Below are 26496 nucleotides of genomic sequence, written 5' to 3'. Positions count from 1 at the left end.
GTTAGCACTGATTGAACAAACAAGCTTTCTTCCTACATCAAAGTATTTCCTGCTCCCGGTATATTGAAAATGGGTGACCCTCTGGGCAGTCCTTACGGGCATTACTGCTCCTGATGCAGTAAAAAAAATATATAAAATTAAATACAGGAAGTCCAGAGCAATAATCCATAGGTCTGACAAGAAATCCTGAGATGGGAACTAGGGCAAATCCAAACCCAGCACTGCTTTTTCATAACAATAGTTCGAACATTTTTCTTTTTAATATATATATATATATTTTTTTCAGCCTGGTGCTGGAATTTCCAGAAGTGTGGAAATCCTGTGTTCTTGATGGACTTGGTGACATCTTTCATATTTACCTGCAATGTTTTCCTAAATTTCCTCTCTGGGCAGCGGAGCCAGTGGGCTCCTGGTGTGAGCGCCCTCGCTGCTGTGCCCTCCGTGCATGCAGCCTCGTGGACAAGCGGCTGCTTCACAAAACCCACGCGGGTCTGGCACAAAGCACTGCCCGGATGCTACCTCCTGTGCCAGCCAGTGACTGCTGTGCTGGGAAGGGGGAGCCTGAAAGCGAAGCATCCTGTCCCGTCTCCCCCCGATGCACTGAGGAAGTAAGACACGGTTTTGTCGTGCGGTTTTCCACCCTCCCCCCCCAATTTTGGAAAGGTCACAGCTGGCTATTCAGCAGGCTGGTGGATTAATTGGTGGGATACAAATAACTGACCCATCCCGGCCCCACCTGCCCCTTCAAAGTCCTGCGCGAGATTATGGGAAATGAATGCCGCTGGCTCTTGTTCCCCTCCTGCCAGGGAGCCTCTCCCTGCCCCTTCCCCATAGCCCCATGGCTCTCCCCGCTGAGGTTACTCTCCCTGCTGAGGTTATCCCTTCCTGCCTTGTGCCCCCACTGAGCAGGCTGTGGCTGTGGGGTGGCGTGGGGCAGGCGGACCCGTGTGGGGCTGTGCAGGCTGAGCCCACCGGTCGTCGGGTGGCAGAGAGCAGGAGCAACTCACCGTGCTGCTCAGAGTTTAATTATCGATGCAAAAGGCGTTGTTGCGGGGGGTGGGAAGAGCCTTGCTGTGAATCTTGGGAGGCCTTTGAAGTTGTGATGGAGAGGAACTGAAGCCCAAGGGAACAGGGCTGCTCCCACTGACCCTTCCTCCCCACGCCTGCGCTACAAAGCCTGGGAGGGAAAAGGTGGAGTAATTAGAGTGAGGACTGGAGCGGGTTAACTATTAGTGAGGGAGCTCAGAGCCCTCTTTGGTCCCCCACTGATCTGTGGAGGCTGAGCCCCCAGCGTGCCACCCCCGCCTCGTGCCCCCCTGCGCACCCCCAGGCAGGCTGCAGGTCTCAGCCTCCGCACATCAGCAGCTCCCCCAGCGCAGCTCTTGCACTGGGACTGCTGGGTGTACTGGGACATAACGCGTCCCTGCAGGAACTGTGGTCACCAGCCCAAACGTTGAGAAGGATTTCTGAGTGCTCCCTCTTTAAGCAGTGCAAGAGACGCAAAACGACTGAGGCAAAATGCATGTTCCCTGGGTGCTGGTCCCTGCCTCAGCTCCCTCGCTCATCTCAAGTGGTGGTTAGAATTTGGGAGATATGAATATGGATACAAATACGGATGCAGACATATACGTAAATGAAGATGATGGTGTAAATAAATATATATACACATATACATACATATATATGTATTTACTCTTTGACTCCTGCATAATCTGCATGTGTGGGGTTGTAACGTGCACTAATCACACAACGTTACATGGCACAACTTTTCAAAGGAGCAAGTAGGTCTCCCCTGCATGAGACTCCAGCTCCAGAGTCCAGTTTGCACTGGGGAAGCAACCTGCTTGCTCCTTAGGTGCTTCCATTTGAACGGGCAATCAGTCTTGACAGCTATTCCATCAGTGCAAGAATTCGCCCTGACACCTCCTGGTGTTTTGGCTCAATACGGCGAGTCAAAGCCAAGGCACAGAATAGTGAAAATCAAAATGGTGCTCAGGAAAAAAAAATAGAGCTTGCAGTTTGAGACTGATAGGTGCAGACAGTCCATAACATCAAACAGAATTACCCAGCTGTAGGAGAGAGGTCTCCCAAACCAGCACATTTTCTGAGAAATATTTAGTCTGAAAGGAGTCCTTTGTGGCGATCTTGCTTGTGCTCCTGCACCAAGGGAGAGCTGCTTCTGCACGCTGGCCCCCAGGGAAGCGACAGAAGCCGGGACGTCACCTGCTGGGTGCTGGTTGGGGCTCTTGTTGCTTGCAGGGCAGCGGGTTCCCTTTACAGGTCAGCCTCCTGGGGAAACCCGGAGTGCGTGCCGTCCGGGCTCCTATGGGAACGCAAAAGTGCCACGTTTATTTTGGTCCGGGTCCTTTCCCTGAATGGCCGGTTGGGATTTCGGAAGGAGCCCGCCTGGGGAGCTGCTAAAGGCTTTGCTTCTCTGCCGAGAATGCCTCTGCCAACTGAGCAAGCCATTCCCCTGGCACAAGCTCTGTAGTTAGGGCTGGAGCTCAGCGCCGGGAGGACCATGGCACAGCTCCCTGTGGCGCTCTGGGCAGGGACCACGCTTCAAGTGTCAAAAGCAGTGTGTGGCATTCCTGCTGTCATTATGTGTGAGCTGTGGCATGTGGCAGCGACATGCTTGTCTAAGAGTTCACTTGCTCTTGTACCAGCGGAGTATTGACTTCCCCATATCTGAGCACGGCGTGCGACAGTGATGCTAGGTGGTTCTTCATGTGCACAGATACGTGTTTGCTTTACTGTAACTTAATGCAAGAGCTCGAGGACAGGGAATGCCTTTATATTTGTGCAATGCCCACTGCAGTGGGCTTAATGTGTAGGACTCCTGTGCACTTGGCCGAACCACTTACCAAGGAATAAAAGCAATATTTTATCCCTCTTCCTCCAAAGAGGCACGAGTAATCCACTCCACAGGAGCATGGCGGGGATTGCATGTCTTGTGTAGCTGTTTTTGCATTGAAGCACCTGAAAGGAGGCAGCTCCTTCCTGTGCGTGAGGCTGGGTGACAGCCAAACGACCCACGCTATGGGATGGGGTGCTGCTAACCAGCTCCAGAAACGGCAGCAGGCGAGCCGGGTCTGTGTGGCTCTGTCCCAGAGCCCCAGGGCTCGCTAGCACCCACGCAGCACTGCACCGAGGAGCCTGGCGAGCATCCCTCCACGGCGGTGTGCTCTCCTGCTTGTGCAGGCTCCTGGCGCTGCCTGGAGATCCCGTTCTGCAGCGAGGCTCAGCCGTGCCCACCTCCGTGTGTCACGGCGTGGGAAAGGGGGTGCGGAGACCCCGGCGGGGAGCGGGGCTGCAAACGCGGCCAGCCTGCTGAGGGTCGCCGGCACCGTGCTCCGGCGCTGCGAGCGGGGAAACTCCGCAGCCCAGGCTCCCGCTGGGCGAATTACCCAGGGAAAATAGGCAGAAAATCTTCAGATTAACAATAACAAATAAAAATGGATTTGAGATCTCCGAGGTAATTACGCCGTGCTGAGGGCAAGGGGCCTCTCCAGCAGTTGGAGCAGCGCCTTGCAGCGAGCGGAGGGGCTCGGCCTGCTGTTGGGCCAATGAAGTCACACAAGAAACCCTGGAAATTCTTTCAAATTGTTCTGCTAACATTAATAAATGCCTCAAAAGCTCCTAATCTGCTCTGTCAGGAGCATGACGTCCGGGTGTTTCACAGCCAGCTCACGTCCTTGCTTCTTTCTCCCCCCTTTCCTTCCCTGCCTGGTAATAGTAAATGAAAGTGGCACCCGTTCCTCCAGCTGCTGGGGTCCGCTTCACACGGAGCTGGGGCTGGAGTTGCTGCCCCGACGTCTCCTGTCCCCCCCACGACAGGCTGCCGAGACCACATTCCTTCCAGAGCCTGGGGTGCAGCCGAGCCACGGCCTGCCAGCCCCACTGAATGCCCGCAGGGGCGTTGGAGGGACAGCCAGGAGGGACATGGCGCCCAGGCTGGGCCTGGCCTTGCTGGGTGGCCACAGGGCAGGGAGCTCTGGGAAAGCTGGAGGCACTGGTGGGCTCTGGGGCTGGTGGAGCTGGTGCCGGGCAAGGGGCGGCAAGGCACGGGCTCGGCTGTGGTCTGCACCCGCTGCACTCACTTTCAGGGGCTGGGGCACCTTGTTGGTGCCTCTGTCCCCTCCAGGCCTGCAGCCTGGAGCTGGGGCCTTGTCTCCTTCACCAAGAGCTAAGCAAGGTCGTGGGTCTTGGAAGCACCCTGCATGGAACCATAGAATGGGTTGGCCTGGAAGGGATCTTAAAGAACATCTCGTTTCAAGAGAGATCGCCAGTTCTCTCCAGGGACCGCCAGAGTCCCTCTCCAGGGACTGTAGGCCCCCTTTATAAGGCCACTGTAAGGTTTCTCCAGAGCCTTCTCTTCTCCAGGCTGGACATCTCCAGCTCTCCCAGCCTCTCTTCACAGGAGAGGTGCTCCAGCCCTCTGGTCATCCTTGTGGCCTGACCTGGGTCTGACCAAGTATATGAAGGAACTGGAGCAGGCTCAGGGTTTTACAAGGCAGTGATGAAGTTTTCCTTTGCCTGATACTGAAGAACCTGGGTGTGGGGCTCACGGGTGGCAGACAGAGCAGACGGCATTCAGGGGCAGCACACCCCATGCACGCAGCCAAGCCATGGTGCCCCACTGTCCTCCCCCTGCTGACACCACATGGGTCTCAGTGGGAAGCTCCTGAACATGCTCAAAGTCATCCCCGAGTGTTCCCCTGCTGAAACCATTTCCCTCGCCTTGTGCCTCCTCGTTACGCTGGGCTCCTGGTGGCAGCACGGCTTTTGAAGGGGTGGCTTTGATGGGCCTCCTCACGCAGTCCTTCCCCCGTGGTCTCCAGTGCAGTGTCAGCCAGGATTGGGGGGGGGGGGTCCCTTTGTGCCGGAGGCAGGCACTGCGGTGTGCGATTACAGCGGCTGCTGGAGCACAAACTTCAAACCAGTTCTGCCAGGAGGGAAATGAGCCGAAAATGCTCAGCAGAGCCACCAGTGGAGCAGTGTCCCAATGAGAAAGGACGGCCCAGTTGTGTGGGCACTGTCCGAGGGTGGACCTGGTGGACAACCCGACTCTTGTCTTTCGTTACCCCAGTTCCCCTCTGCTCTTTAAGCTGTTGTTTGCAGCCCCCTCTTCTCCAAAAGGGCACGCCACTTAGTCGTACTGCGGGTATGGATACAGCTCCAGCCCAGCTCTGCCCCATCCCAGCAGCTCTGGGGAACAGCATCTGTTGATGAGCTGCAGCCAAGCAGGTCTCTGCCAGTAACGAGAAGGTGTCTCAGCCTCACAGTGTGTGCAAGGGACAACCGGGGTGCGAGGACTGGCACGTTGTGGTGGTTTGGCCCCTTGCTTTAGGGGATGGAGTGCAAGCTTTCTAATGCAGTGTTTTGTTCCTGTGTTTTCCAGTGAACTTGCTAGACACGTCAACGATCGCAGGGGACTGGGGCTGGCTGACTTATCCCTCACATGGGGTAAGTATGAAGCGGCTGTTGGCATGTGGGGGACAACAGGAGGGTGGGTGACCACTGGCAGGGTGGATGGACCAGGTTGCCACCTGACCCTGAGCTCTGAGGTATTTGCTGCCCCCAGGGAACTCCAGAGTTGGGCTGCCCAGGGAGCACTCACACTGAGAAGCCTCCTGTTCCTTGCTGTACTGGGGAAGCAACAGGAGGAACAGCCCAAAATGACTGGGAAGCTCTGAACTGTCTGTAATTGGAAGAGTTCGCTGGGGGAACTGGGCCAACAGGGCAGGAGAGCATCCATGTAGCTGATTTCTTATTGGGAATGGGGATGTAAATGCACAGCCCCACAGCATGGCCAGGAGGAATGCTAAGCCAGTCACCTCATCCTAGGTGAAGCCAGCCTGCCACCTATGCTGGCTGGATCCTCCCCACATGTTCCCTTCACTTGCATTTCCATGGCCAGGTTTTCTACAGCAGCTTTCTTCAAATTGTAAATGTGAGTTTCAGATGGAAGTGACCTGGCTGTAAGGATTTTTTTTATTTTTTTTCTCATTGATTTAGTGAACAGAAGAAATTCCATAAATACACACAGGACCAACTGCAAGGCATAGTGTGGCTTATGCATACACAAAATGTGCGAAGTCGGGGTGCCTTCCTAGCTTTTGCTGTTGCGTTGATTTTTCACATCCACTTTTTTTCATCCGCTCTCTGAACTAAACGGTGCTAATCTTTTCAATTCCGCCTCCTACAGAAATCTTCCCAGGCCTCTAATCATTTTCATTGATCTGTTGCTTGAGACTTTCAGTCCTTGTGCTGTCTGCTTGAGGAGGAGTGATCAGAACTGTGAGTTCATAATAATAACAATGATGAGATTTATATCAGACATTATCATATATGTAAATATATTAAATCATTAGCTCAGCTCTAATTTTAGCAGTTAGCTGTTGCAATTATGACTGTCTTGGAAATATAATAGATTCAGAGATCTAAGGTCAGAGGGGACCACGGAGCTAACGTGATGTAATCTCCTGCATAAATACAGGCCTTCACACGTCAATTAGCTCACATTTGAGAAAAGCCTAGCTTTTAGAAAATTTGTCCTTGATTCCAAATTGCCAGTGGTGGTAAATCCTCCACATCCCATGGTGAGTCCTTCCAACACGTTAAAAGGTCGCTTTTAAAAACCCAACCGCTGTGTGGATTTGCTCAGCTTTGGTTTCCAGCCACCGAATCCTGTTCTGCCTTCGCTTGGGTGGTGGAGCTGTTGTCCTCTGGGCGGTCACGGACAGGCTGGCATTGGCCAGGAATCTGCCTGAGCTGGCTGGCTTAGGCCTCCTGGGGACATGTGGGTACGTGGGAGTGCAGGACCTCGCACTCCTGGAGCAGACATCTCCCTGGGAGACTGAGCCTGCGTGTGCCCCTTTCCCAGCACGTCAGGGACTGCCATGATGGGTTCACATGCCGCTGTCTGTACTGCAGATCTGCAAAGCCACGGGATGCATCCAAGGGCCCTGAGATGGCAGACAGCTGGCCTGTTAGGACTGCCAGGTGTAGTGCTGTGTGTGACCGCAGGGCGCTGGGGCAGGCTTGCAGGGCAGTCGCTGCTATGCTGCTCAGTCGCACTGCAGCAGATGCCCAGCAGCCCTTTAACAGCAACTCCTGAATGCTAACTCATACCTGAAGTCAGCATTTTGGTGATGTTTATTAACAACTGATAATATTGGATGCCAAAAAAAAAAAATAAATAAAAAATAGTCTTGTATAGTGCCTAAGCTTTTTTCTCCCATGGGATGTTAATTAAAAACCACTAGTCTTAAACCACCGCTCGGACGTCTCGTGGTTTTGTGTCCTCCTACAAGTCCTACATAAGCCATGGGGTAACTCCACTCTTCACTTACCCCGTGCTTTTGCCCAATTCATGACCTTTTTGTGGAGACGATGAGCACACAGCTATCTGAAAACTGACCTGGACACCTTCTAGGAGGGTGCCTGGGTTTTGATGTGACATTCTTGCACAGAGAACTTTGCATATATTTTTCCAACTGGCTGTTTTAATGGCTTCTCTGAACGTTTGTCTGGCCCGGTTCTTCCTCCATGGGCCATTGCACTGCATCATCTTGAAAGAGCATCTCATTCTTTTACCCTCCTGCTGGTCCTTCAGCTCCAGATGCTTTTTGGGTAGTAAATTTGCACTTGGGACCAGCTGCCATCACCACAAAAGGAGGCAGGATGGTTTACTGCTGTGGGGTACCCGCTACCGGTGCCAATGATTTGTCTGCATCCTGAGGTGCCCTTGCAGCAGAGTTTGGATTCAGGGGACAGAGGCTGGGTGATTCAGGCTTGGTAGCTTGGTACCACCTGGGTCCAAGCCTGGCCTGATCTCTGCTCTGGGAAAGGGCCTGAGTTTGCTTGTCAGCACCTCAAGAGCAATCCAGACACACCTCTGGTGTCCCTGGGACTGCCCACTGCGGTGTGCTGCAACTCTGGCGGCCCTGGGCCGTGACAGCTGGGTTGAGCCCAGTTGCTGGTCTGGTTATGGAGATGGTGAACTGCGAAGCCACATTTTACTTGGGGTCCCTTCTTCTTGCTGTCATGTCCTTAATTCAGTTACTCCTGCTGCAAAAGAGGTGGCAGTTCTCCCCCAGTGTTACCCTTCCTTGCTGGCTGTCCTGCTTGAGCTGGGTGCTTGGGTTTTGGGATTTCCCTTCAGTGTCTGTGCTCTGTCCAGGGACAGAAAGACACCTGTCACAGCAACCTCCCACCAAGGGGTGGCATTGCTGGCTCTGGCTCCCTGGCTGAAAGCAAACTTGTGTTTGCTTTACCCACTTCTTCTTTCTCCTGCTCTGTGTGAGCCCTGTCACCACAGGGGTGACAGTGGGGAGGTGGGTTACTCTGCCTGGGGGTTTGCTTGGCACTGAACAGCACAGATCCCCATTCCCACTCCTGAGGGGCTTAAGAAGGGGTCCTGTGACAGCTAGCTCTATCCTGAACGTTTTACAGCTTGCTTTCCCGGCACCTGCAGGTCCTGCCATGCCTCTCTGGGCTTCCTGGACATGTCAGGAGAGGTTTCCTCTTCTGGACGCAGAGATCCTGGTGCACAGCCAGGGCATGATCCAAAGTATCAGAAGTGCATGACTGGAAGCACGCTGCAGTTACACTTTACAATGGCAGCTTGTGAAGTCCTGATGTTTTCATCACATGTTTGGACAAGGTGAACCTGCCTTACAGGAAAGATTTTCCTCTCTGGGTTGGCTGTGGCCAGCAGGGGCAGAGGAGCAGGGGGCTGGTAGCACTAGGCACAGCTGAGGGTCAGCAGTGCTGCTGGCCCCGGGGAGCGTCAAGCCATCAGGGAGGCATGCACGGCCTGTTTTGACATTTCCTCTTGCCAGTTAATTGACTGAGGGGTAATTGGCTGTAATAGCTGCTCAGAGGTTTAATTGCGTCCCCCCTCACCTCTACGCCAAGACACGTGCAGTGAGCGGAAGGGTCATGGGGAGCATCCCCATCCTGCAGGCTGCGGCTCCTCTCAATTATGACTTCAAAGGGCTCCCAGGAGCTTTGCAGCCCACTCCGTCCCCAGAACAATTCCCTTCGCATTGAAAATCAGACTCTTATCGCTGCTGTCAAAGAGGCTGCCTCTGCCCCTTCTGTGCCTCCGCTTTGCCAGCTCTCTCCAGCAAAATGCCCCAGTGCCCCAGTGCCCTTCTTTCCCCTCTCCTTGCTTGGCACGTGACCCGCTGGATCAGAGGGAGCCTGATCGGCCCCTTTGCAAATTGCTTTTCTACTGACTAATTAAAATGCTGATGAGATAAGTCAACATATTACTAATAATTATTGTATCGTCTACTTTGATTTACAAAGTCAAACAGGAAATGATTTTGCTCAGACACAGGATAACTAAGGAGCTTGAATGATGCCTTGCAAAAGCTAATTATAGTGGAAGCACCTTGAGTGCCGGAGAAAGTCCCCCCATACAGCCCTGACTTCCCTGCCGCCCCTTCCAGCACCCCCACAGCCTTTACTTAAATAACCAGCTGGGAGCACAGACAGCACATTTCTGCCTGTAGGACGGTCTCTCAGCAGTGTTTGCACATCATGGATGGGGATTTCATGCTGATGTAAGGCACTGCTCTGAACTCCCTGGGACTGAACTGTTTGCAGAGCAAACTGTATGCAGAAGGGGATGTTTCTGAAGGTGAGGCCTTGGTCTGTCTGCTAAAATGTCCAGGAAGAGAGCCTGACTCTGGTCCTGCAGCCAATAGCTAGTGCGTGGCTTGGACAGACAAGGTCTGACTGCCAGCTCTGTCACAGTGCTTGGAGCAGGGCGTCCCTTTGCTCTGAGCTCCCCTTGCTCACCAGGGCTCCAGTCCGAGCTGTGCTGTGTACATGCCATTGAGATCCCCATCCAGTGTCCTGGCTGCCTCCTAGGAGCACCAAAAGGTGTTGGGGCTCTCCCATCTGCCTGGGACTAAGTCTTCTGTCCTCTGACCCTTTGGTGCCCTTGTACCATTTCCACGGGTTTCTTTTCCGATCCAGAGCCTCTTTGCCTGGTGGAATACCATCACACTATAGCTGCGGCAAACCACGTTTTCTTTAAAAAAGAAATGGGTAAGAATGGAACATAGGAAAATAAAGATTTAAACAAGTAATTGAGATAAAAGCTCATCTCCTGGTGCTTGTTCAGTAAATGTTGTGTTATTGTTAATTCCCCAGACGTTGGTCACTACCAGGAGTTAATCACCTGCAGTGAAGCTCAGGGTAGTTAGCTGCCAAACAAATCCCTCCTTAGCCATAGCAGTGAGTGATTTCATGGGATTATCTCCATTAACACCCCCCATCTAATGATTTATAGCTGCAATAATGTCCTTCTCTTTTTTCTCTCCCTGTGACAGTAGTGCAAGGTACTGGGCAGCTCCTGGGGAGCGCCACAGTTCAGTGCTTGCTCTTGGGACAAAGGGAAGGGCTGGATATCCTGGTAGCAGCTTTGCAATGTCAGGAAGACTCTGTGTCCCTCCTGAAAGCTGTCCCAGGGCCCTGGAGGCTTCGACCCTTGGCTCCTTCTGGCCAGGGCATGGGCACAGCTCGGGTGGCAAGAGGCCGAGCTCCTTCTCCCAGAGGGTTGCAGCCCCTCATTGCATGCTTGTAGCCCTCTGCTTCTCCTCCTCCTCCCCACTCCGCTGCACCATACAGGCCCTGGGAGACTTCTAAGACCCTGCTCAGCCACCCAGATATCTGGTGTTTGCATCTTTTGCCTTTCATAATTTTTTTTTTTTTTTTTTTTGAACATGTGTTGACTTTAATTTAAACTATTAGGCAGGCCCCTGAATACAGATGTAGTTGTGCCCCCCCCCACAGCACATACACACGCATGTGCTCACCACGTTAATTATGATGTCCTCATTTCCGTCTCGCTAGGGGATCTTATCGCAGTGATGGGGGCCGGGCTAAGCTTGTTTTAATAAAAGCTGCTTCAAACTGGCAGCCAAGAGCTGGCGGAGGCCGGCAGGGTGGGAGGCCGGGAGCAGGCACAGGGCCCATGGCGTCACTGTCCCCAGGCCGCTGCAGGCCGATGGAGAAGGAGCTCGCTATAAAAGCTGAAGGTGAAGAGGAAACCTCTTCAAGTTGTGGGACTTCTGAAGCGGGTCTTTCTATCCCGAATCGCTCTGCCTGCCTGGCAGGTCCTGGCAGAGCTTGTGGAACTGGCATTGCCTTGCAGCCACCTCTGGGCCTGTGGCTTCCAGGCCTCCCTCCATGCGTTTCCACTGGGGGCAGGGCCATAGGCCAGGCCACATAGGCCAGGCCCATCTCAGGCTGGGATCCCACAGTCCTGTGTATGACCTAAAGAAAGAGCTGACAGTCCAGAGAATGTGAAAACAAGCACAAAATTTGAAAGAGTGATGCTGCAGATGCAAACTCTCTGAGTTTTCAACCCTGGGGGGGATGCCAGTCGTTGCTGGTGCTTGGAGATGGGCTTTTAACTTCCTGCTCTCTACTGGTGGTGAGGAAGGTTCCAGTTCCAGCAGCACCACATGGGACACCATGGTCACGAACACCATCTCCTTGGTCAGATTTGGAATAGAAGTGAATGGCTGATGGTGCTGGAGACGCCAAGACAATGCACCAACCGGACACCAAGGCATTTCAGTGCACACAGTAACCTCTTCTTACTCTTGTCAGACGCTGCTGGAGAGCCACGAGCCCCACTGGCTTTGCTGGCGCAATGTGGGGAGCATCCCCGCTGCTGCTCTCAGCAATGCCTGTGCCCCGTGCGCCTCCTCCTATGTGCAGTTCTGCCTCATTTCCCAGGGGACTCGGCAGGGAAAAGACAGGAAACAGATGCTGTGTTAATTTGTGCTCAATTAATTGTGACAACGATCTCCACACCCTCCGCAGTGCCGCAGCTCATGGCAGGGCTGTGTGAGGGTTGTTGTTCACAGGCACAGCTTGCCCCTCCAGCAGGGCCGAGCAGGTATCCTGGCCCCTTTCTGTGTTGTCTGCCTGTGTGCTGGGGTGCAGAACAGGTCCTGGGTGGTCTACCAGCCAGGCAGTGCCTGAACGAACTCAGGCATTTCTGGAATTCAGGAGATAAATTTTTTAAAAGAACCAGAAATCTTTTTTTTCTCCTGACGGTGGCTTGACTTGCACATCCTTTGCCAGCATACTCCCCTCTGAACAAGTTTTTGTTGAGGTCTGCACCTGGTACTGCTGCCTTTTTCAGGCTGCTTTGAGCTCGTTAGGAGTGAGAAGTGGAGTTTTCTCCTAGAGGTGAGATGCTGGGGGAGTTTTGAAGATGTACATCACTGAAACAACTGCTCTGATCACCCCAGCACTAGCAGAAGTCACCAGAAGGCCTCCTCTACAGGAAGCACAGGTCAAGGGGGTTAAATGAGGAAGGAATTTCCTGTCTGAGAAGGGAGAAGGAAGAAGTGACTTACAGATATTGTTGATAAGTGTTTTCAATGCCTATTGCACTCTGTAGGTGTGAGTCCCCCCTGCCCCCATGTCCCTGCAGTGCTGGTGGCCACGTAGTAAGGCTGTCATGGCAGATCTGCATCCTCACCTGCTCTTGCACACACCAGGGTGAAGTCTTCAGGCTTTTATTCCCTCTGTGCTGAGGATCAGGCTCCTTAGTTCTTAGCTGCTGTTGATTTTGCATCTGTCCTGAGCCCCAGGTCAACACTTGCATGACAGAACACCATTTTTGCCACAAGCCCAGAGCTTTATTTTAATGTATTTGTGCTGGTGCTTGAAAGATTTGTTTTCCTGATCTGTGCCCTGCTGCTGGAGCTTTGCTTGTTTCCCAAGGTCCAAAAATCTCTGCTCTTTTTTTCTACTTCCTTCTTCTCCCGTAAGAAGAATTCAGGGGTCCTGGACTGCTCCATGGGGGATATAATAGGGCTACCTGCTTGGAAGATGGGCATGGGCTGAACAGTTTGTGGGAAGCCCCCAGAGAATGGAAGGGCTGTGGGTCCTGGTGAAGATTTGGTAGGGGCGGAGAGGGAGAACTGTGGGGCAAGAGCAAGCCCCCAGAAGTGTCTGATAGCCCCCAGTACCTAAGTTCAGGCATCTCCCTCAACTACAGAGCTCATCTGTATCCAAAATCTCAGTGCTTCTTTTCACATCTTGACATTCAAAACTGCTTAACATCCCTCTTTGGGTGACACAAATGTCCCTGTCCTCTCCTCACTTACCCAGTGACTCCCCAGGCCATCCCTCCATCACAGTCCTGCTTGCTGCAATCTGCTGTTCCCCAGCATCCTATCCCCAAACTCTCCCTTCTGCTGCTGAATGTAACTCCAGAGCTGTCAAGTTGTAAGCCCCTGGGTTCCCAGAGCCTGCCCCTGGTCCAGGCTCTCAGCTGGTCTGAGCACTGTAGGTTTACCCTGAAGGCGCCTGCTGACCCTGCCTTGCCTGGGAGCAGCGTTGCTCTGAGCCCCATGGACTGCTGTTTCTTGTTGGAAGTCCTGTGTTTGCTGCATGCTTCTCCTTCACCCTTCAGCAGGCACCCCAAACCTCATTCTCCACCAGGAAACCTGTTCATTCGGCTTATTATGCATGGAGATCGCATAACAGAAGAGACCTAGGTGAGCACCACACAGGTACTTTTCTGCTACTCTTGCAAGCATGGAGGCCTGGAGGACTAGCAGCCCAGATGCCTTCACGAAAAACACATTACTCTCGTTTTCTGCCATCAGATCACCCTTGTGGAAGCATTCCTTTCTGCAAACACAGGTGCAATTCACCCAGCTCTGTGTCAGAGTGGGCTCTACTGCCCAAGTTGGCACATTCATAGTCTGTTCATCCTCATTTTCCTTTGGCTTATGATGGCAACAATCTCATACCCAGATGCAGCAACAAGGGCAGAGGGAGATTGTCAGGGTGGATGATGGCACAGACTCCTGCATGCCCCATGCTCACCAGGATCGTGTAGAATGACCTGTTTTCTCTCTGTCTCGCAGTGGGATTCAATCAATGAGATGGATGAGTTTTTCAGCCCTATCCACACCTACCAGGTCTGTAATGTCATGACCCCCAACCAGAACAACTGGCTACGGACCAACTGGGTTCAACGGGACGGTGCACGGCGGGTCTATGCGGAGATCAAGTTCACGCTGCGGGACTGTAACAGCATGCCAGGTGTTCTGGGCACCTGCAAGGAGACTTTCAACCTCTACTACCTGGAGTCTGACCGTGACCTGGGTACCAGCACCCGGGAGAGCCAGTTTATGAAGATTGACACCATTGCAGCTGATGAGAGCTTCACCAATGTAGACCTGGGTGTCAGGCGCCTGAAGCTGAACACGGAGGTGCGGGGTGTGGGGCCCTTGAGCAAGAGGGGGTTCTACTTGGCCTTCCAGGACATAGGCGCTTGCATCGCCATCGTTTCAGTGCGGGTGTACTACAAGAAGTGCCCGGCTATGGTGAGGAATTTGGCATCCTTCTCCGAGGCCGTGACTGGGGCAGACTCGTCCTCCTTGGTGGAAGTGCGGGGAGAGTGCGTAGGCCACTCGGAGGAGAGGGACACCCCCAAAATGTACTGCAGTGCAGAAGGAGAATGGTTGGTGCCCATTGGGAAGTGCGTGTGCAGCGCTGGCTACGAGGAGCAGCGGGATGCCTGCATGGGTGAGTCCCAATTCCTGCCAGCGGTGCCTGCAAGGCAAGGGGTGGCTGCGAGGAGCTCTTGGCTTCTTTGGGCGAAGAGCTGAGGGCAGAGGCCTGCTTATAAAAAACGGAAAGACAGCCTCCTTGGGGGCCAAGAGCTGCCCAAGCCTTTGCTGGCTTTCTTGGTGCTTACCTAAAGGGTCGTGGGTACCACTGGGAAGCTGCTGGGGAGCTCCTGTGAGCCTGGCAGTGGCAGTTCTTGGTGCACAGGGCACGGTTTTGGGACAGGGGCTGGCTTTGGGATGGGGGCTGGCTTCAGGACAGGGGCTGCCCTGACTGCAGGGAGGCATCTTCCCTACCAGAGGTCCCAGCCCTGTGCCCCCAGCAGCTGTGTGCCGAGATGAATGCTGGCACGCTCCAACAAAATGCACCTCTGGTCTCTTCAAAGTGCACCATTGCTCACCTCCCTTTGGCAGGCAGTTTGAAAGAGAGGAAAGCAAAAAGAAAGGCACAGAACTGCGCAAAACAAGGTTATCACGTCCATCCATCACCCCTCCCCGGGGCTGCCGCAGAGCCCTCCTGTCTGGGGGTGCAGGGAGCCTCCCCCGGGGTCCTCTGTGCTGCAGGGCAGGCTGCAGGCTGCCGACTGTACAAACTGTGATAAGGACACGGGGTGACCACAGCAGCCGAGCACCGGGAGCCGCTGCTGGCAAGGGGCTGTGTGTGTACAGAACTCGGCGCACGGGGCTCCCAGCGAGAGCCCTCCGCACGGCTTTGTTTGCTCTCGGTTTCTTCATCAGAGGTGTTTAGGGGAGCAGCGTTCTGCCTCTGTAAATAAGAGCGTGGGTCCTTTGTTTGAGTTTCGTGGAAGCGTTAAGTGAAGCGTTTGTCTTAGGGAGACTTGATGCAAGGTTAGGACGTCCGACACTGGGCTGGAATATATCCAAGCGCTGCTGGGACCAGCGCTGGCTCTGCAGAGTCCCCAGCTATGTAGAACGGTAAAGGTGGGCAGAATAAATGCTTCTATCCAAAATTCCCCCTCCCTGTGACCACTGATTTGAAAGTCAACCTGAGACAGATCTGATCAGAATACGTCTTCCTCTCCCAGATAAAGAGTGGGTGTGAAATGTGCATAGGACCAGGCACGTGCCAGCATGGAAAGGGCATTAGCATGAGCTGCCTGGATGGCAGTGTCCCAGGTCCACGGCTGCAAGGAGCTGTGAGTTGGGATTTTGGTCCCAAAGGACCAAATGCCCTCCACATACTCCCCCTCCTGCAGTCCTGTACAGCAGACTGCTTCAGGTGATCACCACCCAAAGCCCGGAGGCTGGGAGCAGAGGAAGCCCCAGGGGCTGCACTGTGCTCAGTCTGCCTCACTTTTCTGTGTTTCCTAGGACACATTTTTCTGTCTGCTGGAGAGCAGAGCTGTGGGAGAGCTCTATCTCTGCCCTCCTGCCTTTTTCTGATGGCTGCCAGTCTTGTGGGATCGCTCCTGACCCGTTTCAGAGGGCCAGGGAGGAAAAGCGGTGCGACCTTCCGTGGTGGTGGATGTGGTGGGCACAAGCAGAGTCTGGTCCTTGTGCAAACAAATGCACTCAGACTCATGCTGCTCAAGCAGCAATGCTCCTGGGTGAAGCACTCCAGGCCTTGTGGAGTCAGAAACAGGACAGAAGTGTCTCCAGCCTTTCCCTGACCTCACTATCATCTCTTCTCCTGCCTTCCCTGTCCCATTTATCCTCAGCAGCTCCTAGCACAGGGGGTCTGATGGGCCAGCATCAGGTGAGCAGGGGCAGAACCTCCTTCCTACCATCTCCTTTGCTGGGTGGCTCTGGAGCAAGAGTGTATATATATTTACACATGAAAGCAAACAGATGCAAATCTCTGATCTTAGCTTCTCATGCTTGATTGGGGCAGAGTTCATTTTTCATGGTGAAAAGTGCCTTTCTGGTATGATTTATAACCCAAGAGGATCTGTAGGAGTTGGAAATTAGCCGTTTTAATTGTCAGGCGAACAAAAGCAGGATTCCAGTGGCTGTCGTCCCCAGTAATTTTTCATTTTCCGTCACTGGGATGAGATGATATAAATCACTCCTTGTGGCCCTAATAATCTTTCTATAAATATCAAGGAAATTCATTTTTTGCTTGGGGGGGAAAATTAAAGAGTAGATACTTTGCCTTTATGGTAGTGTTTAAAATGTGATTCCAAATTAATTTCCTTTTGCCTTTCACAGCCAGATGCCTTATTTGTCAAAGCTAAAGATGTTTGAACAGTGGAGGTTTCTCCCCCTCCTTTTTAACATTCATTTTTCTAAGGACCTGCCAGAGTGATGGAAGACAGCTCAGGAAACCAGATCATGGCCAGAGCTGTTCGCAGCCCTTTAAAAGAGAAAGAAGGCTGTGCCACAGAGCTGGGAAGGATGGGGTGAAGATGAGCGTGGTGGAGGATGCACAGGAATCAGCAAACTTCCCTGCCTCTCATCTCCTTTCTCTAGGTTGTCACCTTGGATTGCCCCTTTCTTTGCCCTGGTGTGTGGTGGCTGGGATATCTGACCCTTTGTATTTATCCAGTTTCCAGCCCAGCCTTTCTTGGGCTCTGCCAGGTCCTAAAACACTTGGCTTCTAGTCCCATGGCATCTTCTGCCATGGCCACCCCAAGGATGAAACCCCTCCAAGGTCTCCCTCCCAGGGCACCACAGCCCTGCCACACACTTGCTTTCCCCCTCCAGTTTCAAGGCTCCAAAAGACTTTGTCCCCCCCACCCCTCGTTGTCCACAGGCAGCCTCAGATGTGCTGCTCTTTCCTCCTTTAAATGTCTTGGTCCACAGCAAGGCACGGTAGTATCTCATACACACAGCAAACAGCAACTACTCTACCTAGATAGCAGAATAAATAATAGCCTAAGTGAAAAGGGTCTGTCCCAGCCATTTACCAGGTAAGAAGACAATTAGAATAATTCACTGTATTTATACACAGCTGCTGTACAGAGCAAACAGAGACACATTTCAATAAGGTCAGTGCAATCAGTGAAATGAGAAAAGGGAGCAAGCACTTTAACACCGGTTCTGCTTCTCCGGGAGGGAAGAAACCCATCTCCTCAAACTGCTGTATGGCTGAGAGCCAGGACACGTGCACCTCGTCCTTTGGATGGATGGGGACGAGGAGAGGAGCCCTCAAGAGTCCGAGAGGCAGGCGTGCATCTCTGTGGTATGACCATGGGTTTTGGAGCTAGACTCACTGTTCAGACACCTTTGTTTAAAATCTGGGTCCAGGCGTCTTAGCCTCAGGGTGTCCTGATTGCTCTGACTCCTTGCCCTCTGTGGTGCTCAGGGCCTTCGTCTGAGTGCTGCCTTTGGCTGGAAAACACTGATGAGGGAGCAACAATCATCATCTGCTGCTCCATCAGCCCATTTGTGCACCAGGACTGCCAGAACTGAGCAAGAGCAGCTACTGAATGGGGCTCTGATGTGTGTGGCTGAATCAGTCTCTGGTCTTGGGGTAGACTTTACCCAGCTCTGCTTGAGCTGAAAAGATGCAGCCCGTGTGCTCCAGACCAGGAGATGTGAGGGAGACTGTCACTGCTAGGACTCTTACACCTCCAGTACCCAAAATGAAGAAGAGACGGGGATGTGAGAGGGGCAGTTGGCCCCTCCTGGACAAACCCCTCTGCTGCTGGGATCTTTTCTGCCTCTTGCAGCACATGTCCAGTGGAAATGGATCTAGAGAGTCTTGTTAACGATCTGGAAGCCACTTAATTGTTTCCAGTTGGTGGAATTCATGCTGACGAACCAATCAGCAAATCTAATGTACCTTAAATCTTTCTCGTGGGCGACTTTAATCGAGCAATTAAAGCACCACAGCATTGCTAATTAAGAGGAGAAAATACCCAGCGTGGTGATTATGTCCTCGTGAATACAGTTGGGCGTCCATGGACTTTTACGAAGGAAGTCAGCAGGGAGGAGGCGTCACCCTGCCCAGCTGGCAGGGCAGAGGGGGAGCAGAGCCGCACTGCAGGAGGAGAGGGGATGCCTCCTGCGTGCACCCAGGTCATACAGTGCGCTGCGGCTGGGGATGCCTCCTCTTCCCTGGATGCCAGCCTAAGAAGACCACAGCCTGTGCTCCCTTCCTTCTGGGCAAGGCCACAGGGAGGAGGAAGGCTACACTAGGTTAAGGGAGCCCACCGTGCTCCATTACCTTCTCTCCCCAGACTCCTTCTCCCTTTCTAACTCAGAGGTACGCTGTGTGGCAGAGCCCCAGGCTTCTCTTTGCTTTCTCCAACAGTGATTTTTTTCCTGCCCATGTAAGAGCATCACACAGCAACCACGGGCTCCTTATGTCTTGTCTCTATGTGAAACAGCCGATGCAGGCTGCTCTGTTGGAAACAGGACGCTGGTGTTGCTGGGCTGACTCCAAGCAAAACTCTGTTTTCCTGGCTCTGCACTGCATGAGGCCCCCAGGAGTGTGCGTGGGGGTCACGCGTGTCTCTGTCAGTCAGCAGAGATCAAACCTGGGATGTCAGGGTGCCCGTTATCAGCCTGTTTTGCACTGGACCACATACGTACCATATACCATAGCGACAGATAAATGTGTGTCAAAAATACCCTGTAACTGCAGCTCCAGACAAACATACTCAGATACGTTTCATGTTTCTTTGAAAGTCAGTGTGGTTTTCAAGGAGACTTTCCCTGCAAGTCCCAGCACAGGGATGCCAGCTCTGAGCTGCAGGCTCCGTGGCTGTGTTGCACCTCACTGATGCCTGCTCAGCCTCCTGTGCCTGCTGGCAGATTATCAGGCTGTCATACCTGGAGTTAGCTGCACCAATGCCCTGGGTGCCTACCTCAGGGGGCTTCTGCTGTGAGTGATCCAAAATACACTTTTCTTGCAGGAGCAGTAGCAGTTCTGAAGACATGCGATGAGAGTTATGCAAACATCCTTTCAGTGATGCCAGGCAAGAAAATCAAAGGAACTTAGCGATTCACAGCATTTGTATTGTTGGTTTGTAAACCAGTCAGCTGCTTTGTTAAAAACACAGGCAATGGCATATGGTAAGATTATATCACCTTCTGTTTATCCTATGCAAAGACCCATATATTTAATAAACCAATAATAATTAAAAAAATAAGTAAAGGGTACCTTGTTTTCCAAACCACTTAAGTAAGGTAGGACTGTTTGGATTCCAGCTATCAGTTTTCATATGGGAACAGACTGCAAAGAAGATGTGTCAGAGCTACAAATCGCTTGCAAGATTTGGGCTGGACATTAGGAATCACTGGAGAGGTGGCAGGTCACTGGAGAGGTGGCAGGATCTCCATCCTTGGTAATTTCCAACACTAATATATAGAAAAAGCCAGGGCCACCATGATGTATTTTTGGGGATAATCCCAACACTCTCAGATTGCTGGCTCAGGTGCTCTTGGCCCCTTCCACAAGCGCTGATGGGTCCTTGTGTTCACAATTTTCTTGTACCAGGATTCCAGTTTATATTCTCACACCTGGCTGCTAATGACTTTGTTTGGACCCCAGATCCACTGGGCTGTGTGGCATGGCTAATGCAGCCCAGCAAGCATGTTGGAGAAAGCAGGGTGTAGGACAAGAAACTTACTGGGAAAACAAAGCAATTGCCCAAACACAGAAACATTTTATTTATTTATTTATTTTTCCTGGAAGGATTGAGAAGGATGGAGATTATTGCAGACTGTCCTTTACCCACAGACAGAATATAGGTTTTGTCCGGGGCTGAGTATTGTACAGTTTGCCACTTTTCCTCTGTTTGCTGTGCTTAGCTGCTGACACGGATGAAGGGTGAGAGTGATGCTAGGCTGGAGTTCAGGGTATTGATGGTAATGGAACAAATTTAATTTGTGCTTGGTTGGTCTCTGTAGTTCTCATAAAAAACCACCAAAGGGCAGCTGGACTGTGATAGATGGGTCTGGCAGCACTGAAAAACCTTCACCAGGTTTGGAACGTGTGGTTTTGGTTTGAATTCTTCTGCAGAACTTGTCCAGACTCAGGTCATCACCAGGTGTTTTTATTCCGGATTACCAACACACAGATGCCTGGAAAGCCACTGGGGAGTTTAGAAACCAACAATTTGCAGGATAATTTTTTTGCAGGAAAATTTCTATTTGCACCAGTACTTAAACTGGAGATGGAGCAATGCAATGGGAGTCTGGGGACCTTAAATTCACTACCAGCTCTTGCTCTGGCAAGATGCTCTTTCTTCCCACAGAGCAGCAGGACCATGCCAAAAAATGTGTTCTGCATTTGACTTGAGATCCAGATCCTACCCATGTCAACACTTCTTGTGTGATGTCTTCTTCCCCTTCCTGAAAACAAGATGCTACTGATACCACATCCCGGTGAAGGAGAAAGGGATCCAAAAAGCTGCTGGTGCTCAGCTGTGCGGGGGTGAGGGCTGTGCTGGCCCCGTGGTGCCACAAGCTGCTTTTCACTTGCATCTGCTGGAGTGCTGGGCCTTTTTTAAACCTCAGCCGCCTGTATATATCTGTAACCATATATATATGTATGCCGAGAGGGCTTCCACCCTCCAAAACTGCAGGGTCTGGGATTAAGTTCTTGATGGTTTGTATGCCCTTTCTTCATTTATGCATCTTTACTCCCCAAAGACTTGCAGCAGGGATGCAGGGTTACCTTCAGGACCTTCATCTGCATTCGGCTCCACTCCTCCTGAACAGAGTTCTCCGGGTTTGTTTTTGGTCTGATGAAAACTGCATTTTTTTCAGAAACCTTAAGTAGTTCTGTCTAAAACCCTCCAACAAGACTGAGTTTTGTAAAGAGCTTTTTTTTTTTTTTCCTTTTTCTAATTCTAGCGTTGGGCCTCTTGCTTCCATCTTACTACTGCGAGCTGTAGCATTTCCCCAGATAAACTTCATAAAAAAGCCTTCAGCTCCAAGATAAGCCAGGCTGTCTCACCTACGCAAGGCTGCACAGTGTCTGCACTAGGCAGCAGAGCAGCACTCTCAGCACGTTGGGATTTGGACATTTCCGGCACTTATTTATTTATTTATTTGTAATGTGGAGAAGGAGAGCAGGGCAGAGGCAGCTGTGCCTTCAGCAGCACTGATTTCAAAGTCTTCAAGGGGGAAGTTTCCCCCCATTTCTCTCTCCAAAACATTTTGGGGCATAGAGTGTGACGTGGTTTGAATTGTGCGGAGAAGGGGTAGGGGTAATGTGAGGCGGACTCCGGGGTGATGTGAGACAAGCTCAGCTGTGTGGAGTGGCACAGGGAGGGGTGTAGGGTTGCAAGCTGGGGGCAATGAGGCAGATGCCTGTTTTTAAGATGTGGCTGTGAGTATTATGCTTCTGTTTCAATGTCTGTGTCATGCAGTAGCTGATATTGCAAGCATCATGCTGAAACCGGATTGAAAGGAGATGGGATTTTCTGTGTTAGCTGCTCCTGCAGCCTGGAGGGCTCTGGGACCGGTGCCTGTCTCTGCCTGTCACAGTGGCAATGACACCTTTATTTCCATCTTTATCTCTTCCCAGCAATGCCAAAGGATAAGATTAAATCGGTGAAACCTGGGCGCAGTGCATCTCAAGTAGTAAGGCAGTTAACAAGACCTGTAGGCACAACCCGAAATGCGTTGTAGGTCCTTATTGCATGCCTGGACGCAGCAGGGTCCTGCTTTCATGCCCTTTTCCAGGCTCCCAGAGCACTTCAGGCTGGGTTTCCTACAACCCTGGGTGCCGGGGCAGTGTGGAGCCCTGATCCTGCCCAGCTCAGTCCCGGCCACTTTGTCTGGCCTCTGGGGATGGAGGGTGCCCTTCAAGGAGCCCTCGGTGGTCCCACCAGGCACACACAGGGGGCTTGTCCCATGCTGCTGCTCGGGCTGCGAAGAGTGGCTCATTCCCCGCTAGTGTCTCCTCGACAGGTCCATCTATCATCTCCCCGGCCCTGCCAGTTTATCAGCAGATGTTGTCCTGTCCCCAGAGGATGGAGAGGGAGGGAAACAAACGGACCGAACCGCAGATGGCTGGCAGAGCCGTGCCCACACTTGCTGTTCCTGAGACAAGCCTGCTGCTCTGGAGCCTGTCAGCGAGCTGGGAATAACGGGGAAGATGTGTTGTGCAGCGGGGGGATCGGTGTAAGCCCCGTGGCATTAACTTCAGCAGGCTGGGATGGTGAGAGGGGACCCACCCCTGGGGCAGAGGGCTGGAGTCGCACACCGCCAAGCCCAGGTTCAGCGTTCTGCAAGGAGAGGACACGGCTGTTTGCCTGTGATCCCCAGGCATGGGGAAAGGGTATTAACTTCATAAAATATATATATATATATATAAAAGAATTCCTCACCTTCTGCACAGCTCCTGGAAGGACACTTGTGACAGGTGGCAGAACTTGGTGGTGGTAAAGGCAGCGGGACGGCACTTCTGCACCTCCCTGGTGGGTGGCTGCAGATGTCCGTGGGTGCAGCGTGCGCTGTAACCATGGAGCTCTGCAGATTTTAGACCTGATTTCTTTGGCTGACTTTTTCTTCCTGGCCATTTCTCTGTCGGTTTGCTCTTCCCAGAGCAAACCCAGAAGGGCCTGGTCTTCCATGTGTCATTGGCCTAGCAGGGGAGAGCTCAGTCCAGAGTAGGATAGGCTTGCCATTGGGTGCTGTAGGGATTTAACTCTTTGTGCATATTCCTGAGGTGAGCTCGTAGCTTGTTCGAAACTGAGCCCTAGCACATGGGCACCAAGCTGGTGTCCCATCTCCCGTGCTTGTGAAAGGCCTCCCAAGTGTCTTGCTTCCATGCACAGCAAGTGCTCACACACACGGAGGTGTGTGACCCCGTCTCTCTCCAGCCTTCTTGCATGCTTGTGCTGTCCGGGTGCTGGGAGGTGGCTGCCAACAGCCCTTCACTGGTGCACAAATTCACCTGTAATTTGTCATTTATGTTAATTTTCCTCCTGGGTGCATTTAAAATAATTGTGAATTATTGCTACAGGCAATTAATGTTTCTTTACAGCATTAAATGCTAAGTGATTACAATTGCTTGGTGCAAATCTGTTGTGCTTCACGTTCCTGTTTTTCCTCCTGGCCCATCTCTCCATACCTGATATAGCACTCATTTCTCTGCCTCTAATTAAATATTGTCGGGGGGAACCGCTTCACTGTCTCTTGAATCAAGAGTCCCTGGCTACAGGTTGCCACCTGGGTAGAGATGATGGTGGTTTGCAGGGCAAGCTCACGCAGGGAGTTGAAGAAGGCAAATCCTGGCGTGCACGCTGCATGGGCTGTCGGGCTATCCCCGTTCCTGTTTGGTAGGCTGTGCTCATGCTGTGTTTTCATCCTTTCCCATGCAGAGGAACTGGAAACTTTTACTTCTTAGAGATTTTTTTTTTATTATTTTTTTTGCCAGCTGGCTACCCCATGAATTTGTCTGCAGCTGAGAAGAGGGTGTAACAACCCCCATCTCTGCCTTACACCCCATCTCAGTGCCCAAAACCAAGAGGCTGCAGGCTCTTGGGGTGTAAGGGCAGAGAGTCCCCGGCTCTCTCGGTGCATGGCATCACGAGGAGCAGTCAGCACCAGAGCCTGGCAAGCTGCCTGGCCTGTCCTTGGTGTGGCTGGCTGGGACAGCACAGCTCCTCTGCCGGCTCTGCCTCCCTGGTTTTCTGTCCTCTCTGATGCCTTTGAAAGCTATTGGAAGAGAGTGCCTTCCTGGGACATCTTGCCAAAATTGCTCCCTTGCCTTTGAAGCAGTGTTCAATACAAAAGTGCTTCACAAGCTGAGGACAGAGTCTGAAGAGGGACCAGCTAGGCTTGCATATGTCTGGAGCGTTGTCTTCAGCTACCACTGCTGGAAGTAGCTCAGTTATAAAGAGGCTATTGCATTATTATGCAGCATGTGATATGTGAAATATGTTGGCAGCAATCATTCTAGGGAGATCTGTGGCAAGAAAAGGAGGGTTATTAATAAGAAGACAAATCAGCACCTAGGAGCAGAACAAATGGACAGCACGGAGGGACCCAGACCACCAGGGATGCTGGATTGCAGACAAAACACTTCTACATGCTTGGAAGCAAAAATTGAGGGTGTATGCAGAGCTGGCCACTGGGGGTAAGGATGGGAAAATGAATGTATTACTACCTCAGTAGGAGAAAAGAGAAATGATTCAGGGTCCGGAATAATGCTTGAAACACTGGAACTGGTCCTACAAATGCTTGATAAATATGGAGACTCAGAGGAAGCCTGTTTGGAACTGACATCTTCTGGAGAGGAGGGATCCTTCCACACCAGACAGATACCTGCCGTGATACTTGTCACTGCTGAGCTAATCAGCTTTCCTAACAAGATAGGATACTGATGGCAGCCCTGGTGTGGGATGGGCACACGATCCCACTGCGCAGCCACCAGCACCAGGCAGGGGCAGAGCAGCCGAAGGTGGGCTGTGTGACCAGAAAAAGCTCAGCCTGGCTCAGCTGGCCTTGCTGTCCCTCTGCAGAGAGCAGGCAGTGTGCATGCAAAGTCAGTTTGCTGCAAAGTGAAACGAGAGAAGGTGTGCTTCCTTGTGCTGAGCAAGGAAACACGTTGCTTTGTATAGCAGCAAAGCAGGGGCACGCAGAGGGCCATGTACCAGGTATGGAGATCTTAAGTCCTGAAACCACCCATGTGGATGTCCTTGGGCACCTAAACACACCCAGCATGTGTATGGAAAGCACTGTGAAGTGAGGAATGTAGTTTGCCCCATAAATGATAGTGCTCAGGAGGGGTAACAGTGTGATTTCCAGTGCTACCAGTTTGAGCTTTGAAGCACTCCCTCCCCAGAGCCAGGCGGTGGCCCAGAAGCTGCAGCTGGGAGAGATCTGGGCAGCAGGCACAGCTACAGGGAGAGCACATCAAGCTTCGCAGGCAGCTCACAAAATCAGAGGCACCCGAGTCTGCCTGTGAAACAGTGGGGAACAGGTACTGGGATGGCAGCACATACAGCCTGGGGGGAGAGACCAAAGCAGATTTCACAGAGCCCAGTTTCCAGCTGGGCAGCTGGAGGGCAACTCACCTGGGCACCAGGGAGAGGGGCTGGGATGGGGCAGAGAGCGGGGTTCAGCTCTGTGCTGCCGAGATTCGCCGAGCCGTGGGCTGCTTCTCATCCAGGCACGTGCCCCTGACCATCGCCCCTTCCCTCCTCTGCAGCCTGCCAGCTGGGATTTTACAAGTCAGCTCCCGGGGACCAGCTGTGTGCGAAGTGCCCCTTGCACAGCCACTCGGAGAGCCGGGCAGCCCGCGTGTGCCGCTGCGACAGCAGCTTCTACCGGGCCGTGCAGGACCCCCCCTCGGCCGCCTGCACCCGTAAGTACCCCCAGCTGTCGCGGCTCCTGAAGACACGTTGTCTTGTCTTCGGACACATCGTCGTGTCTTCACACACGTCTAACGCTCCCTGGCTGGCCCAGCGTGCACCTTCAGCTCTGAGCAAGCTGCCCAAGGCGCTGCAGCAGCCTTTCAACCCCTGTGTTGCATGAGTTGAAACCTCCCAGGCAGAGCTCCCTCACCGTCCTCTGGCTCATCCTCGTCCTGCCGGTCCCCAGATATCACTGGCCAGTATCTGCACCCCTCCTGGGGCTGCATCCTGCACTGGAGCAGGGCGAGATCTGAGCTCTGCCACCAAGCTCACCTGCTAGTGCACCAGCCAGCCTCTTGCTGGCTGCTTCCATTTCCAGAAATGCCCAGGGTGGTCCCAGGGGAGCACGAGCGTTGCTGCGCTTTCCCTTGCTATGGGTGGATGTTGGCACGAGGACTTGGCACCTAGTTTCAGCCCAGCTGTCTGCATTAGGGGCCCAGTGTTATTAAAAAAGGGACAAAAGCATCCCAGGAGGATTTGCACTCTATGCAGTTCATCCAGGAGGGCAGAGAGGTTTGGGGCTGCTAGCTGAAGGTGAAAGGCAGGTCAGCAACGTCTGACTTGTTTCCCTAGGGTCCCAAGATGTCCACCCAAGA

The 26496-nt window shown here is 52.6% G+C and overlaps 1 protein-coding gene across 1 annotated transcript in view; it reads left to right on the top strand.

Moving 5' to 3' along the window:
- Window positions 1-26496, top strand: part of EPHA8 (EPH receptor A8) — a 49950-nt gene that overhangs the window by 9365 nt on the left and 14089 nt on the right. Inside the window, exons 2-4 of the mRNA XM_080564244.1 lie at window positions 5402-5466; window positions 13917-14580; window positions 25696-25851. Coding sequence (XP_080420370.1) covers window positions 5402-5466; window positions 13917-14580; window positions 25696-25851 — 885 coding nt within the window. The remainder of the gene's footprint in view (window positions 1-5401; window positions 5467-13916; window positions 14581-25695; window positions 25852-26496) is intronic.

The sequence above is a fragment of the Anser brachyrhynchus genome, assembly GCF_964034855.1.
Source record: "Anser brachyrhynchus genome assembly, chromosome: 21".
In the NCBI taxonomy this organism is placed as follows: Eukaryota; Metazoa; Chordata; class Aves; order Anseriformes; family Anatidae; genus Anser; species Anser brachyrhynchus.
This window is presented reverse-complemented; position numbering and strand designations above follow the sequence as displayed.